The 17,492-nt window shown below is 38.8% G+C and overlaps 1 protein-coding gene and 1 long non-coding RNA gene across 3 annotated transcripts in view; both read left to right on the top strand.

The window, feature by feature from the left end:
• Positions 1-6,571, top strand: part of LOC138946305 (motile sperm domain-containing protein 1-like) — a 13,352-nt gene extending 6,781 nt beyond the window's left edge. Inside the window, exons 5-7 of the mRNA XM_070317847.1 lie at positions 506-706; positions 2,119-2,259; positions 2,905-6,571. Coding sequence (XP_070173948.1) covers positions 506-706; positions 2,119-2,259; positions 2,905-2,954 — 392 coding nt within the window. The 3' untranslated portion in view covers positions 2,955-6,571. The remainder of the gene's footprint in view (positions 1-505; positions 707-2,118; positions 2,260-2,904) is intronic.
• Positions 6,572-7,774: 1,203 nt separating this feature from the next.
• LOC138946306 (uncharacterized) lies at positions 7,775-10,287 on the top strand. 2 transcript variants are annotated; one of them, XR_011449236.1, is made up of 2 exons: positions 7,775-9,351; positions 9,455-10,287. It is a non-coding gene; the product is annotated as an uncharacterized lncRNA (long non-coding RNA). The 2 variants fall into 2 exon arrangements; XR_011449237.1 differs by having other exon boundaries at positions 9,392-10,287.
• Positions 10,288-17,492: the final 7,205 nt, after the last annotated feature.

Below are 17,492 nucleotides of genomic sequence, written 5' to 3'. Positions count from 1 at the left end.
GCGCATTTTCAGTCGAGCAGACGAAAACACAACATGGCTGCTCTCGTGCAACTACCGCAAGAAAAAAAAACCGAAATCTCGCGCACGCGAGATCCTAATACATCCGGTTTTCCTCTGTACGCTATCTTGTCCCGACGACTTGTTGACAAATGAAGATTCGCGAAAGAAAGAGAAAAGCGCCGACTCTTGAGTAGAGAGCTAATAAAGTAATCGCTAATCGATCTTTAAATAAAATGTTTCGGTATATTTGTATAGGTGTGCATACATGTGATAAAGGTGTGGGTTATATATATATATACCTACTTTTTTTGTGCTGATTTTAACCAACAAAGATGCAAAATCCCTTCAGCTTCATGGGGAAATTCCTTCAGCTTCATGGGGCTTTAACACCATCCCCCCCTTACCCCCCCCCCCCCTCCCCAAAGGTCCTTGCCCTTAGACCCCACCTTTCTTTTCAATAAAAAAAAAACGATTTCTGAATCTTAGTCTGGCATATGTGCTACAGGTTACAGAGATGTGACAGCAGAGTTGGTCTCCCACACGGACGAATCATCCCCTCGGTCCGGAGATACTGAACCGCAACATGCTAGTGCCCCTGCCTCCCTCTCCGGCGGTGCCCGGAGCAGACACGTCTGCAGACGCTCTTCTTCTCAGCCGCCACAACAAACGACACCGGAGAACAAAACGGCAGGCACCAATGCACAGTGTAGGTGGTACAGTAGCCTCTCTATCCCCGGAACAGAATCTGACACATATGATATGTGACCCTCCACCACGAAATGAGTCGCATGTCACCTCGCGCGGTTCTGCGCTAGGCTTAATATAAGTCCGGGGAGTGTCTGGTAACAGTGTGAGGGTCACCTTAGTCACAGGCTTATAACTCAAACAGTTTTCGCTCTTTTCTAAAACGGTTTTCACCACTGGATAGAGCATAAAAAACTCTTTAGGAAAATGTAAAAATATAAAAATCATGCAAAGGTGACCTGCGACTCATTCCGTGGTGGAGGGTCACATATAGACTGCTAACGTTTTCAAATAAAAAACAAGAAGAGTTAAGCCTGTTTGACAGGCCGAAGTCGACTATGCGAAGTATACTTCGCAAATCTGGCCGCACTGAGTTTTTGGTATAAAGACTTTGCGAAGCTGGCCGCACAAAGCTTTAGCACTGAGTTTTTGGTATAAAGACTTTGCGAAGCTGGCCGCACAAAGCTTTAGCACTGAGTTTTTGGTATAAAGACTTTGCGAAGCTGGCCGCACAAAGCTTTAGCACTGAGTTTTTGGTAAAAAGACTTCACGAAGTTGACTTTGCAAAGTTCACCGACTTAAGTTTATGGCAGGTTCTAATTATAGACTAACAAAAAATCACTAGAGCCTTGAGCTATTGATCTTTTAAAGTGGAGGTACAAGATACTCAACAAACAAATAACAATGGTGGGTGATCACTTTTCTTCGGATGTTGCTTCGTCAAAGATGGAAGTGAAGGCTAACTAGTGCATGTTTTGTTTTGTCCATAATTCTACATTCCATAAACTTAAAGTTCTTGTTTTGTTGATTCTATATTCTAAGCCTACAGACATACAGTGGTACAGTTCAAACATTTATATACAAAGGTCACACGAGTATTTTCCTTCAGTGAGCTAGGTGGGTTTTCAAGAGCTGATTTCGTTAGATTTTTCAAGACCTGATTTCGTTAGATTTTTCAAGAGCTGACTTCGTTAGATTTTTCAAGAGCTGATTTCATTAGATTTTTCAAGACCTGATTTCGTTAGATTTTTCAAGAGCTGATTTCGTTAGATTTTTCAAGACCTGATTTCGTTAGATTTTTCAAGAGCTGATTTCGTTAGATTTTTCAAGAGCTGATTTCGTTAGATTTTTCAAGACCTGATTTCGTTAGATTTTTCAAGACCTGATTTCGTTAGATTTTTCAAGACCTGATTTCGTTAGATTTTTCAAGACCTGATTTCGTTAGATTTTTCAAGACCTGATTTCGTTAGATTTTTCAAGACCTGATTTCGTTAGATTTTTCAAGACCTGATTTCGTTAGATTTTTCAAGGTCTAAAAAGGTGGGAGGGATCCCCAACTGTATCGCATTGCAGTGTCTGAACTGAATGTTGCAGGTCAGAGCATGATATACTACCTGGCTCCGATCGTGGTGTTAGTGGCTGTGCTGTGGCTGCCCACTCAAGGCGCTGTCCCCAACACCCCTTGGTATTTTGAGCTCACCGTCAACAGCAAAATCACCATCGGCTTTGTCTTAGGTAAGGTTGTTGTCCAGAGAGCGGCTGTTTGAGTTCTCTGGTTTTATTTGATGGCCTTTCATGGCGTATGGCTGCCTGAATCCGGGGTAAAAACCATCATACAAGTAAAACCCCACTCATGCAAAAACACGAGTGAACATGGGAATTTCAGCCCATGAGCGAAGAAGAGAAGAAGATTTGATGACCTTGATTTGAAGGGCACCAGTTGAGAAATTGAGAAAAGAAAAGAAATGCAACAGAAGGCAACAGAATAACGTGTGTTCACGCCCCAAAAATGACAACTGCTTATTAGACTTGAAGGTTGTGCATGTATTAAATATAAAACAATGCCAATGATACAGGTACATGTATTCTTCAATTTTGAATAATTTGCATTCATGAATTTTGAATAAAATGCTTTAATACAGGTATTCCTGAATTTTGAATTAAATGCTTTTATACAGGTATTCCTGAATTTGGAATAAAATGCATTTATACAGGTATTCCTGAATTTGGAATAAAATGCATTTATACAGGTATCCCTCAGTTTTGAATAAAATGCATTCACACATGTATTTTTACATGCATTTCCCAATATTAAAATTAAAAAAATGATTCGTATAGTTCTCAATGTTGAGTAAAATGCAATGGTTAATTTGTGTGCAGGTATCCTTGTGACCCTTTTCTACATGCGGGTGCAGCAGGCAGATAGATGACAGCACAGGGAATACTTAGCCTTTTGCCATGTTGAGATTCTTTGCTTGTCTTTTCATTCTGTTCTGTCTGGACAACGTACGTGTGTGGTTGAACTTTCTTGATCTTCAGATCACCCCTGTGGCAGGCTATGTTCATCTGTTTGTGTGCAGTTTTCTGTGTTCGTGGTTCTTTTTAATTTTGTACAGATCAATCCAGTTCAGTCGTTCACGGCACTGAATGCAATGTGGTCCGAGATTTTCACTCAGTGATTTGCCACAAAGACATTTTGTAAAAGATTCTTCGGATGAACTCTGTGGAACAATATTTTCTTCCATCTGTGCGCTGTTTATTTTATTTGTTTGTCTTATTTAGTTTGTGCAGAATTCTGTTTTGTTGTTTAAAATGTACGGTACTGGTCTTCAGTTCGTGATTTTTCGCATAGAAATTTGTTTAAATTGAAAATACATGTGCCTCTCTTTTTGATGTGCAAAACATCATGTAAACTGGCACAAACATTTCCAAGCTTTTATATAAGTTAAGAAACATGTATTCACTTGGACACACACACACAATCAATGGCCTGACTCGTGTCTGTGCAGAGTGGACTTTTTTTTCTCCCAGAATTAAGTTCACAGCTGACACTTATGTCCAAGTTAAATGGACAAAAAATTCCAACTCAGCAGTTAGCAAAGAAAGCTGGAAGGGTGCTGATTATTGGTCTGTGGAAAAGTAAAAAGGTGTCCCTATCCAATGTGGTCGTGAGAGACCGGTTGGACAGTTACCTTTGAAGTCAATACTTGCTGGTGTTACCGTTAGTCGTGTACAGCGTCATTACCTCGAGATTTTCTGTGCTGAAATCCTGTGCATTGTCATTGTCGCTGCTGTGTTCATACGGTAACAGTTTCCATGTAGCTTATACATCCAATGATTGCTTGTCTACTCATTTTTGGTTGAATGTATTCATGGTACAGTGGTACTCCACTTTCCAGGCCACCTTTAACAAATGTGAGGAAATGAGGCCTAAAAGAAGGGAGCATTCAAAATGGAGGTAAACTTACCGCCATTATTTTAACTGAAGATCTGAGAAGGCAGGGTCTTGAAAAGCGGGAAGTCTTAACTTTGTGTATCTCAAAAGACATGTTCCGCTGTATGAAGCAAATCTCTACAAACCAAGGTGACTTATACTCTGTCTGATATATTGTGAGAGGTTTGTTGTGTATTTTCAGCAATTTAAGAACAATGACAGGTCCCTCCTTCTAAAACTTTGTGGACTGTATATATGTAAAGATGTGGGCTTTTGAGTTTCCATGGATTTGTATGCCTTGTTTTCAGGTTTATACTACATGTATAGTATTTAGTATTCTTCCTTTGAGGCAGAACCTCTATACTGTCAGTTGAATTTAAACTTTGTACAACTGATTTAAAAAATAAAAATTCTATTCTCAGTTGTCCTTTACAGCAACCATTTCTCATAAAAACGGAAAGAAAAATGTTTAAAAAAAAAAAAAGGAAAAAAATAGAAAAAGGAAAGAAGCAGAAAAAGAAATTAGATATAGAAATATTAAAATTAAAAACAAAACAAAGCAAAGGAGCTGATTTATCAAGCTGGATCATTGTCTTGATGTTGTGTGTGATCAGTTGCCACATTAGGAAAGCAAAACAAAATAAGCAAGAAACGAAAGTCAAAAACAAAACTAAGGGAGCCAGTTGATCCTGCTGAATCATTATCTTGATATTGTGTGTGTTCAGATGCTTCGTGAAGAAAGCAATCTTAACTGTGTGGAGTGATTATTTTCCTTGCTGTTTTTTTTGGACAACTTCTGTTTTAATCTTGGCTACCTCCTGATGTGCAACATTCACTGTGAATCATTAAACTCTTCTGAGCGTCTTTTGCACTGTACAGTTTAGCATGCGTCAGTGTGGACCCTTCCCCCCCCCCCCCCCCAAAAAAAAAATTAATTAATGCCTTTTACCTAATTTCATGATATGTGTACTGTTTTAAAAGTGTTTGCTATCATCAGGATCAGAGGGCGGGGATGTAGCTCAGTCGGTAGCGCGCTGGATTTGTATCCAGTTGGCTGCTGTCAGCGTGAGTTCGTCCCCACGTTCGGCGAGAAATTTATTTCTCAGAGTCAACTTTGTGTGCAGACTCTTCTCGGTGTCCGAACACCCCCGTGTGTACAGCACAAGACCAAGTGCGCACGAAAAAGATCCTGTAATCCATGTCAGAGTTCGGTGGGTTATAGAAACACGAAAATACCCAGCATGCTTCCTCCGAAAGCGGCGTATGGCTGCTTAAATGGCGGGGTAAAAACGGTCATACACGTAAAAGCCGTGGGAGTTTCAGCCCACGAACGAACAAACAATCAGGATCAGAGACATTTTGACATGCAAAGTCAACTGCAGGTTTAATGAAGGAGGGCATTAATGAACTGAAGATCTGAGAAAGCAGGCTCTCACATTGGTAGTCTTAAATAAAGTCAGTGAGGTTGGGGTATGTTTGAAAAGGGGGATTCAAATGTATTTGCAATATTTGAAATCATCTGCCATTGTCTAAATTCCCGCAGTGGGGCACTGCGGTTATGAAATTAAAGGCCCCTCCTGTTTTTGGAACCGCAGGAGCTTTCTAGTTTGCTGTTAGGTAGATTTTTGGTTCGTCTTTCCTGTCATGCTCTCTTTTTCTTCATGAATTCTTTTCTTTTTTCTGCCTTCTTGCTCATTCACCTGTATTTTTTCCAAAAATCTCTTCTCTTGCCGCTTGTCTCGCGATTCATGTATAGTTTAATCTGTTAGTGTTCTGATGTAAGTCCAGCAGTAGATAGGTTAAGCCTATTTTAACATACTGGAAACTGGTAATCTTCCAGTAGGTATTAATTTAGTTTTACTAAAGCCTGCTGGGACACAAGTAATGGGTTAGTGCATTTGTAAACAGGAATCGCTTGACAAGTGGCCCCCTTCATCCCCCCCTTCCTCGTCCTGATATGGCTCTGCGTAGTCGGCTGGACGTTAAGCAACAAATAAACAAACAAACAAATTGTCTAAATTTTATATTAGGAATGTACAGTGGAATCCCCCTTAACGACCTCGACAAATCCGAGAGCTTTAAGTCTTAAAAGGGAAGTAACATTGACAGAGTTCATGAAGAGAACATGTGGACAAGCAAGGCCTAGAAAGGGGGAGGGTGGAAACTGGGGGCCTAAGAAGTGGGCTTCCAGTCTGTACATTGCCTATAACCGTTTTAAATATGAAGAAAGAGAGGGAGGGTAAACAAAATCTACGTTCAACAGCATAGCATCATCATTGTGTGGAATTTCTTGAGTAAAGTAGTCCTGGCTGTGGCAAACATTCCTGTATAATAAAAATGCACTGTACAGTGTTAGTGCCATCCTTGAAGAAGAGAGATCTCATGTTAACGTGTAGTTGTGTTTGTCTGTTCAGAACAAAACGCATAAGATCGATTGTGTTTTTATTTGTGTTCAAGTATGTGCCTTCTTTTTTTCACTGTACGGATGTTGATATTTTTAGTCAGTGAGAAAAAGGCTGTGTGAAAAATTGTCCATATATCGGATAACATGGAGAAAAGTAATATAATAATGCCAGTAGTCGCACAATAAAACGCTTCTATTTGCAAAAAGTACTATTTTGTTGTAGTTGCTTGCATGATATTAGTCGTGTTGTTCATGGATCTGCTTGTGCCTTTGTGTGTGTGTGGTTTTGTTTGTGTGGTTTTTTTTTGTCATTGGGATGTGTATTCACAATTATATAAAGTACCTAGTGCATATTCTTAGAAATGTTTACTGTTTCACGTCATTTTAAAACGTGTAGTACAGTATGTAGGATAAACAGAATACTACATGGCTTGCTGTGTCGTACCAGATTTACACTCGTTGCTTTTACAAATAGTGAACAGCTCGCTTTCGCTCGCAGTTCAATATTTTAAAAACCAATTCGTGTAAATCTGGTACGACACAGCAAGCCATGTAGTATTCTCTATTCCCTGTCTGTGAAGAAGGGAATTAGTAACAAATGTTTTGAAGCTGCATGTGTGGTTAGTTTGGCTGTCAAATATGCGTAATTCAATGCAATTACTTTGAGGGTATACAAAGCTGGCGTACAAACTATGAAAGCTACCTGTCACAAAAGCGGGAAGGGTACTCTATCCTTTGTCAAATATTTTTTTCACTTTTAAACGTATATGAATGTTGTGAAATTCTTTTGTGATATAAACCATTTAGTTTTGCCGTTATCTAAGAACATTTGGTCCCAGCTGAATGATAGTTGCAAATAATGCTTTTGATGTTTGATACACTGGTTTAACTGTGCTGAAATGATTGGCATTATTTACCAAATTGTATGCATTTGCTGCATATTTTGCATGCTGCGTACATCAAATTGACTATGCATAGGTCAAGACTGGATCATTTGTCTGCCAGCAAATCTTTGTACAAGTGATTTAATTAAGTGAGTGTGCTCATGGATATAGATAAGGCCAAACAAAAATATATGTTGGTTTAGGGTAACATGACCAACACAAATAGGGTCGGTAGGTCGGCTTTTTTTATTTTTAATGTTTAATTTTTAGTCTCGGTATGGTTTGCAAAATGTGCCAAAGGTGGGTTTTTGTTGGGATTTTTTTTGAGAAATGAAAACAAAGTTTTAGGCGCGGCGGGAAAAAATAGGGTCGGTCAGGTTACCCTAAACCAACATATATTTTTGTTTGGCCTAACAGTTGTGATTCGAAGCACACGCACACATACAAACTATTCAGTGAACCCCCTTTCAACACCTCAAAAAATGTGAGATAATCATTAGTCTTAACAAGGGAGGGAGTCTCCATTAGACTCTTTTTTTTTTGTGTGACTCACATGCGAAGCAAAAGTGAGTCAATGTACTCACCCGAGTCGTCCGTCCGTCCGTCCTGGCGTCCGTCCGTCCGTCCGGAAAACTTTAACGTTGGATATTTCTTGGACACTATTCAGTCTATCAGTACCAAATTTGGCAAGATGGTGTATGATGACAAGGCCTCAAAAAACATACATAGCATCTTGACCTTGCTTCAAGGTCAAGGTCGCAGGGGCCATAAATGTTGTCTAAAAAACAGCTATTTTTCCCATTTTCTCTGAAGTTTTTGAGATTTAATACCTCACCTATATATGATATATAGGGCAAAGTAAGCCCCATCTTTTGATACCAGTTTGGTTTACCTTGCTTCAAGGTCAAGGTCACAGGAGCTTTTCAAAGTTGGATTGTATACATATTTTGAAGTGACCTTGACCCTGAACTATGGAAGATAACTGTTTCAAACTTAACAAGAAGAGCAAACGCTCGATCGAGTCACTTTCGCAGTTCTGAATATTATATGAGGCATCAGATGGACAGGAAGAAATTGCTATTCACAACACAATACAGATGTAAATAATTTGATGTAAAGAATAATCCTATAAAGTTTGAATCAAATCCGATGAATAGTTTCAGAGATATGATATTTCAATTTTTTTCCTTCAAGACATACCTGTGACCTTGAAAAAGGTCAAAGGTCACCAAAGCAGACGTCAAAGTGTAGAGGTCACTGGGAGTCACGTTCACATAAAATTTGAGCCCGGTCACTTTTATAGTTTCCGAGGAAAGCCCAACGTTAAGTTGTGTGTTGCCGAACAGAAAAGGCTAGTTATCTCCCTTGTTTTTCTGATAACGTTCGTAAAAGGCTACAGATGTAAATACTTTGATGTAAAGAATAATCCTACAAAGTTTCAATCACATCCGATGAACTTTGTCAAAGATATAAAATGTCTAATTTTTCCTTTGACGCTGACCTGTGACCTTGAAAAAGGTCAAAGGTCAACGAAACCATCGTTAAAGTGTAGAGGTCATTGGAGGTCACGACTAAACAAAATATGAGCCCGATCGCTTTGATAGTTTCCGAGAAAAGTCCAACGTTAAGGTGGTGTCTACGGCCGGCCGGACAGACTAACACTGACCGATTACATAGAGTCACATTTTCTCAAGTGACTCAAAAATTATGTGGGGCACATGTTATGCTTTCATCATGAGACACATTTGGTCACATATGATCAAGGTCAAGGTCACTTTGACCCTTATGAAATGTGACCAAAATAAGGTAGTGAACCACTAAAAGTGACCATATCTCATGGTAGAAAGCCAATAAGCACCATTGTACTTCCTATGTCTTGAATTAACAGCTTTGTGTTGCATGACCTTGACCTTGGGTCAAGGTCACATGTATTTTGGTAGGAAAAATGTGTAAAGCAGTTCTTAGTGTATGATGTCATTGCTAGGTTTAGCTGAAGGTCAAGGTCATGTAAAGGTCAAGCATGTGAGTCGTATGGGCTTTGCCCTTCTTGTTTTTAATGGAGGTCAAGTTACACAAATTATGAACAGAAAATCTGGAAAAGCAGGGTCTTAGAAAGAGGGGAAGTCTTAACTTAGGACTAAGGAGTTCTTAGAAAGAGGGGAAGTCTTAACTTAGGAGTTCTTAGAAAGAGGGGAAGTCTTAACTTAGTTCTTAGAAAGAGAGGAAGTCTTAACTTAGGAGTTCTTAGAAAGAGGGGAAGTCTTAACTTAGGAGTTCTTAGAAAGAGGGGAAGTCTTAACTTAGGAGTTCTTAGAAAGAGGGGAAGTCTTAACTTAGGAGCTCTTAGAAAGAGGGGAAGTCTTAACTTAGTAGTTCTTAGAAAGAGGGGAAGTCTTAACTTAGGAGTTCTTAGAAAGAGAGGAAGTCTTAACTTAGGAGTTCTTAGAAAGAGGGGAAGTCTTAACTTAGGAGCTCTTAGAAAGAGGGGAAGTCTTAACTTAGTAGTTCTTAGAAAGAGGGGAAGTCTTAACTTAGGAGTTCTTAGAAAGAGGGGAAGTCTTAACTTAGGAGTTCTTAGAAAGAGGGGAAGTCTTAACTTAGGAGTTCTTAGAAAGAGGGGAAGTCTTAACTTAGGAGTTCTTAGAAAGAGGGGAAGTCTTAACTTAGGAGTTCTTAGAAAGAGGGGAAGTCTTAACTTAGGAGTTCTTAGAAAGAGGGGAAGTCTTAACTTAGGAGTTCTTAGAAAGAGGGGAAGTCTTAACTTAGGAGTTCTTAGAAAGAGGGGAAGTCTTAACTTAGGAGTTCTTAGAAAGAGGGGAAGTCTTAACTTAGGAGTTCTTAGAAAGAGGGGAAGTCTTAACTTAGGAGTTCTTAGAAAGAGGGATTCCACTGCATGAAACAGGATAGAAATGTGTGCATTTTCATGGATGTAGTTGTGATCTGAAACAAACACCAAATCACAAGTTTGCAATACATTTTCATAAATTTAAAAAGGTACATTCTGCTGCGGGCACAGACCTGAATAAAAGTGAGAAAGTAAATCCTGTCTAGAGCCTTTCTGTTGCCTGCATGCATGAGTATTTTTGTCACTCACCGGCGTGAATGGTATATCCAGTGCTTTTGTTGTTAATGTTGTTTTACAGAATGAAAAGCCATAGTTGTAAGGGGCCTTGGAAAGTTTGTAAAGACAAAGACCACACTCGCTTTAGATGCAAAACCTCCGTGGCAGCAATTTTGTTTGAAAAAAATATAGTTGCCTAATGCTGCGTGGCACATTGCCACTGCTTTGCACCTATGGAACTTTGTGTTGTTTGATTCTACTATTGCGATCGGTTTTTTGTCGCTGCAGCTACTGTCACGCTGCTGCGGCGCAGCCATCGCGTTGCTGCAATGGAAACGTACCTCAAGTGTGTAACTTCGACTGGTTCATAAAACTTCACATTGGAAATATAAATAACTGTTATCTCTTGTTAAGAAGAAAGCGCTTTGAAGCAGTAGTTAGCTTATCGACGTGTGTCTGTCCACTGAACATGCACAGCGCAAACTCAACACAGTTGATGATTACTTATGTACTTTTAATACATAATGACGCAAACATGTGTGATTCTTTCACACTTTTCGAGACAAAGGCCACAAAACGGAACACAGAGGAACATTTTCCATCACAAATCTGACAACAATATTAAATCCATCCAACATGACAGTACACACTTGAACACTAGTTTTTGTTAACCCTTAGGCTGGTTGTCGCGACATATGTCGCGCTACTGGCTCAGTCTGTTTGGTCGGTTCCGATTACCTCCCATGGATGCGAAAACCTATATGACCGTTTTTCTTTATTTTTCTCTCTGTTAATTCACCAGTGGCTATGTAACATGTGTTACAGAATTGCACCAGTGTAACTTAAGGGTTAATAAACAGAAACATTATGCATCTAAAGAAATGTCAATCTGTGAATAATATGGCCCAAACAGGACAGGACACCTGCAATGTGAGGCTCCTCCGATGAGGACATATTTTTCTATTAACTTCACCAAAATATACAGGACAGGACACCTGCAATGAAGGAACACTTTGGAGTGTCCTTGCATATCCACTGTACAAGGAAACTGCAATTGACTTCAGGGAAGAAAAAAACCATGAATATGTCCTCTGTACATCTGGTTTGGATATTTATGTTCTTACCTAGTGCAACTTCAGAACCATTTTGTTTGTTTGCTTAACGCCCAGCCGACCACGAAGGGCCATATCAGGGCAGTGCTGCTTTGACATATAACGTGCGCCACACACAAGACAGAAGTCGCAGCACAGGCTTCATGTCTCACCCAGTCACATTATTCTGACACCGGACCAACCAGTCCTAGCACTAACCCCATAATGCCAGACGCCAGGCGGAGCAGCCACTAGATTGCCAATTTTAAAGTCTTAGGTATGACCCGGCCGGGGTTCGAACCCACGACCTCCCGATCACGGGGCGGATGCCTTACCACTAGGCCAACCGTGCCGGAACTTCAGAACCATCTAGAGTGTCACTCACAGTAAGGACCGTAACCGTTGGAGACATGGAGATGTCCCGTTATGACAATAAATGACTAGAAAACTCTGAAGAAAAAAACTTCTATCGAATGAAACTAAACATTTCGTTGTTAGGAGTGTACATACTGAATGGCGCATTACCTTTATAAAACTAAAAATAAATACAAAAGAAAAATACAAAAGAAAATAAATAAATTTTAAAAATCACATAAATTGTTTTATGAACAATTCAGAGTCAGAGATTAACATTATATTACCAATGTTTACAAATGATATTTATCAGTACAGCAGGTCTGACTTTCCAATCGCAGTGATGGGCAAACTTCATGTTTCATCATGGTACAAATTGTACCACAAGGATGCATGGAAAAAATTTAGAAACATCTGTACATTAATACAATGTCTTAATCTAGTATTATGCCATTGTGAGAACTGTTCTCTTTCTCTCCTAGAAGACTCGATGAATAACAGCAAAGTCTGCTTGATAAAGCACAGTACAAAAATACCTTCAAAACATCAAAAATTTAAACACATCGCATGCGTAAGGAAATGTCGCATTACAAATTTTGATCCCTCTGCTGCTATCATAAACTTGAAGCTGAGCAAAAGTTTGGAAGACCTCATATATTGATAACCGTGTTTGTGGAAAACAACTTGTTATGAATATTGCCCTAATGTTTGAAACATGAAAGGATTTAATCCTAAAACTAACATCACTTGGAGAAGTGCAGATTTATCTTTCTTAATACAATGTCATGTACACCCATAAATGTTAAAACAGCTGCTTCTGACAAAAAATCCTGAGAAAGAGAAAATGCTGATGTGTTTACCATAATCAAATTGAAGGCCATTACGACTCATGCTAAGTACTATGAACGCTTCAAAACGATGACATACCACAAGTCCAAAATGATCTGGTATTATATATCTGCTAAAGCCAAGCATAGTGGTTAACATGTCTTAACTCATTGTCTCCCAGGTACGGTTATATCCATACCCTCTCATATGGCTCTATCTGACCAGGTACGGATATATCCGCTCAGATTGTTAGCTTCAGTCGCTTCCTGTAACGTCCATCTAACGCCTGCATTGATACACAGTTACTACAATTCTGAGTGACCTGCTGCAGCACAGCTGGTCTCGGCTAAAACAAACTTGGTCAACATAGGTGGGGTAGAAAGTGTTAATACTCTTATGTTGAGAAAATTAGAACTTTCTTTGTGAATATTAGTTACATGTAGTCCTATTCCGAGCTCCTCCGGCTCCCCCCACAATTGTTTTTCTCAAAAATAACTTATAAAATGTTCACCTCTGGAGAGAGAAAAAAATGCATGGAAATAACCAACAGAAGAAAAAAAAAATACAAGAAAAAAATAAAAACACTACAAATAAATTACAGAATATAAAAAGGGAGAGAGATGCGAAATATCAGTCAGCCAATTCTGAGGTATAAGACACATTTCACACACAAATCCTCAATCATTTTAACCAAAGAAAAAAATGTTTGATCTCTGACCATTGAAGTTTTGATTACATTTTGACATACTTGTTGGATATACAGCAGAGGTAATTTCTTTTGCAAGCACATACTTTCTTTCTTTCTTTCTTTATTTGGTGTTTAACGTCGTTTTCAACCGTTCATGGTTATATCGCGACGGGGAAAGGGGGGAGATGAGATAGAGCCACTTGTTAATTGTTTCTTGTTCACAAAAGCACTAATCAAACAAGAAGAGCAAACGCTCGATCGAGTCACTTTCGCAGTTCTGAATATTATATGAGGCATCAGATGGACAGGAAGAAATTGCTATTCACAACACAATACAGATGTAAATAATTTGATGTAAAGAATAATCCTATAAAGTTTGAATCAAATCCGATGAATAGTTTCAGAGATATGATATTTCAATTTTTTTCCTTCAAGACATACCTGTGACCTTGAAAAAGGTCAAAGGTCACCAAAGCAGACGTCAAAGTGTAGAGGTCACTGGGAGTCACGTTCACATAAAATTTGAGCCCGGTCACTTTTATAGTTTCCGAGAAAAGCCCAACGTTAAGTTGTGTGTTGCCGAACAGAAAAGGCTAGTTATCTCCCTTGTTTTTCTGATAACGTTCGTAAAAGGCTACAGATGTAAATACTTTGATGTAAAGAATAATCCTACAAAGTTTCAATCACATCCGATGAACTTTGTCAAAGATATAAAATGTCTAATTTTTCCTTTGACGCTGACCTGTGACCTTGAAAAAGGTCAAAGGTCAACGAAACCATCGTTAAAGTGTAGAGGTCATTGGAGGTCACGACTAAACAAAATATGAGCCCGATCGCTTTGATAGTTTCCGAGAAAAGTCCAACGTTAAGGTGGTGTCTACGGACGGCCGGCCGGACGGCCGGCCGGACGGCCGGCCGGACAGACTAACACTGACCGATTACATAGAGTCACTTTTTCTCAAGTGACTCAAAAATTGTTCCAGGGGCTTGTAACGTAGTACAATATATCATCTCATTAGGAGAATGCAAGTTTCCAGTACAAAGGACTTAACATTTCTTACATACTGCTTGACTAAAATCTTTACAAACATTGACTATATTCTATACAAGAAACACTTAACAAGGGTAAAAGGAGAAACAGAATCCGTTAGTCGCCTCTTATGACATGCTGGGGAGCATCGGGTAAATTCTTCCCCCTAACCCGCGGGGGGACAAGCACATACATTTCAAACAATCAAAGAAAACCCTTAAGAAGCTATATCCTTAGCCATGTTGATGGGGTGTTATGTGAGCCAAAGATGAGCATTTACTTGTACTTACACAGTGTCTATACAAGAGAGGGTGGTCCCACCGAACCATTTTCTTACCATTCTTTGGAATGAACACATAACTCCATCGTCAAACAACCTGCGATTTCATTGTAGGTGATGTTTGCATGCTCTATTTTCTGTAATCCAATCACAAGGCGGACATCAACATCGAACTTTGTCCATTTAAAACTTTTTGGACTAACAGTTCTTTACTCAGATGCTAAGGAGAAATGTTAGGGTGTACGACAGTAATGAACAGTGAGACACATCTGCCTACTTAAAAAAAAACTTTCCCATTAAAGGCTTTTGTTGAAAGATAGTTTAGAAAGGGTAGGAGCGGTGTTAGAACTTTTCCAGAGCAGACTGAAAATCTGCTATAAGGCAAAAAGCATCTGCTTGCGTGCAGTGAAGTGTAGCAATGTGACTAGTTCCTCGTTGCAAGTCCATCCGCGATTGTCTCGCATGCAACAAATTTAACGATATCAAAATTCAAATCACAGAGTGTGACTGCCCCATTAAATTCAGTGTACAGTTTTATAGGCCGGGTACCTGTAATACAAGGCAAGCCCCCTCTGATGTCAGAACACATCCAAACGAACGACACTTTCAGATATTTCTGATGAAGAAACTTTTCCAAAGATTACAGAATCCCTCTGATGAAGGGACTCCTACAACAAAACAGAACCAACAAGCAATTATTCTAGTAAATGTTTTAACTGAGATGCAGGATATCACAATAAAATCATATTCATAATAAGAATTGCCATACCTAGATTACTTCTTGTTTCAAATCGATGTTCCGCTGTTTAAAAACTATAAAAATAAATGTAGTCAATTCTAGCAAATCTGAAAAAAAGAAAGAAAGAAAATTGTCCTATAATCACCACTGTAGATTCTGTGGCGTACCTTATGAAAATACTTGTACAATTATTTACATTCAACATTATGGCATCTTCAAACATTGCACTTGAAAAAAACAAGACTAAGGCCAAAAAAAAAAATAGGTGTGGTTACGGTAACATAGCCCAAAAAAATAGGGGTAGGTAGGTAGGCAATCACTTTTTTTTTAAAACTTTTTTTTCTAATATGTACAAATTAAACCTACTTGACAGGGAAATAAGTGTGCGACACGGGCGATTTCGCTTTCATTGCGTTTTTTGCACTCGTTTTTGTTTTTGTTTTTTTGTTGTTGACAAATGTAATAAAAAGTTATAGGATCGGCCCCTAAAAAAAGGGTAGGTCGGGTTACCGTAACCACACCTATTTTTTTTTTTAGGCCTAACAAAACAAAAAATGTAAATGTGAATACACATAAAGAGAAACAACAACAAAATCAAAACAAACTAACAACAAATAATTTTGACGTACTGTAGCACCAAAATCTTAAATCAAAAACAATATTGATTCATTCAAACAATGGGTGTCAAAAGCACTATTCAACATCAAGACAGTTCACATATATATTACACAGTAAAAAACAACAAACGTAAATCTGATGATGCAACTGACAAATAAAACCTGCATTATATATGGAACGAGAATAAAATGTACATAAAATGGATTTCTTTCCAAATTTGATCATGATCGCGAGGAAATTATACAAAAATGTACACTGACTCAGCCTAGCAACAACAACAAAATTCACTCTGTTTTTCTGCATGCATGTTGACATTAACTGAGAATATAATTATTTGTACAGTTTAGATACGCTTTGAACAGGCTGATATACATCATATAGCACCACAATAGCTGCCTTGCTACTGCTGAGTGTAAACAGGGAAAAGGTGATGTTTGGAAATAACTCTGTCAATCTTTATGAGCTGTGGCAGAAAAATCCAAAAACAAATTGACGGCCAACGTTCCAAGTTTCAGAATAAAAAACCCAAGAAAGGTAAATTGTTGGAACGTTTAATTTGACAAAACAAAACAAAACGTTCACAAATATATCGACCCAACAGTTTATTAATGGTTATACAATTTACCGTTGGGTCGATATATTTGTAAACGTTATTGTTTTGTTTTGTCAAGTTAAACGTTCCAACAACTTACCTTTCTTGTTTTTTATTCTCGGCTGTGGCAGAGTTAAAATGAGGCAAATATGTACACTAGTACCTGTGATGAAAGGACACCCTTGAGACCAACCAAACTTGTCCCCACATTGCAGGTGACCTGTCAATCAAGGTTAATTTTCATTGAGATACAGCCGAGCCTGTCTAAAAAAAGCATCCAAGCGACCAACCAAACGTGGTCGCTACAGACAGGAGGTGGCTATAAAAAGATAAATCCTATAGAAAAAACCCTCATCTGGGAACCTTCACAGCGGTCGTTGTGGGCAGGTGGTCGCTTTCGAGAGCTGGTCGCAAGGGCAGGTTGGACTGTAATAGACAGGTTGAAAAATCAACTCCGACTTGAATTGTATGCAGTGATATGACGCCTTTTGCTCAGAAGCTGACAAACACAATCACCATGATCACTTGATATGACGACTTTTTCTTTTGAAAACAGCAATTTCGGAGCTCATTGTTCACTCAGATGCTATCGCCACGTTTACATCTTGCCTCACCTCCAAGTAATACAACCTTCCACAGCGCATAACAAAAATTGACACAGTTATTACCTAACATCGCTTACGGCTCAGGAATGGAGAAATAAAAACCACAAAAACAGGGGGGGGGACTGCAAGAAGTGCTACCACAGATTTACTATGGGGGTTCAGAAGATAATGCTGATTCGTTGCCAGTTTTGTCAAGTAATACAGGATTTTTTATGCTTAAATAATATTTAGGTATTTTTTATGCTTCAAATGAACACAGTTGTGCTTTACAGATATGGACATTAAAATGTATACACATTTCAACTTTACATACATTTACATCTAAATGTACTTTACAGCTTACAGTGATTTCACACATGT

The sequence above is a fragment of the Littorina saxatilis genome, linkage group LG13 (assembly GCF_037325665.1).
Source record: "Littorina saxatilis isolate snail1 linkage group LG13, US_GU_Lsax_2.0, whole genome shotgun sequence".
Classification (NCBI taxonomy): domain Eukaryota; kingdom Metazoa; phylum Mollusca; class Gastropoda; order Littorinimorpha; family Littorinidae; genus Littorina; species Littorina saxatilis.
Note: the sequence above shows the minus strand (reverse complement) of the source record. Positions and strands in the feature narration are given on the sequence as shown.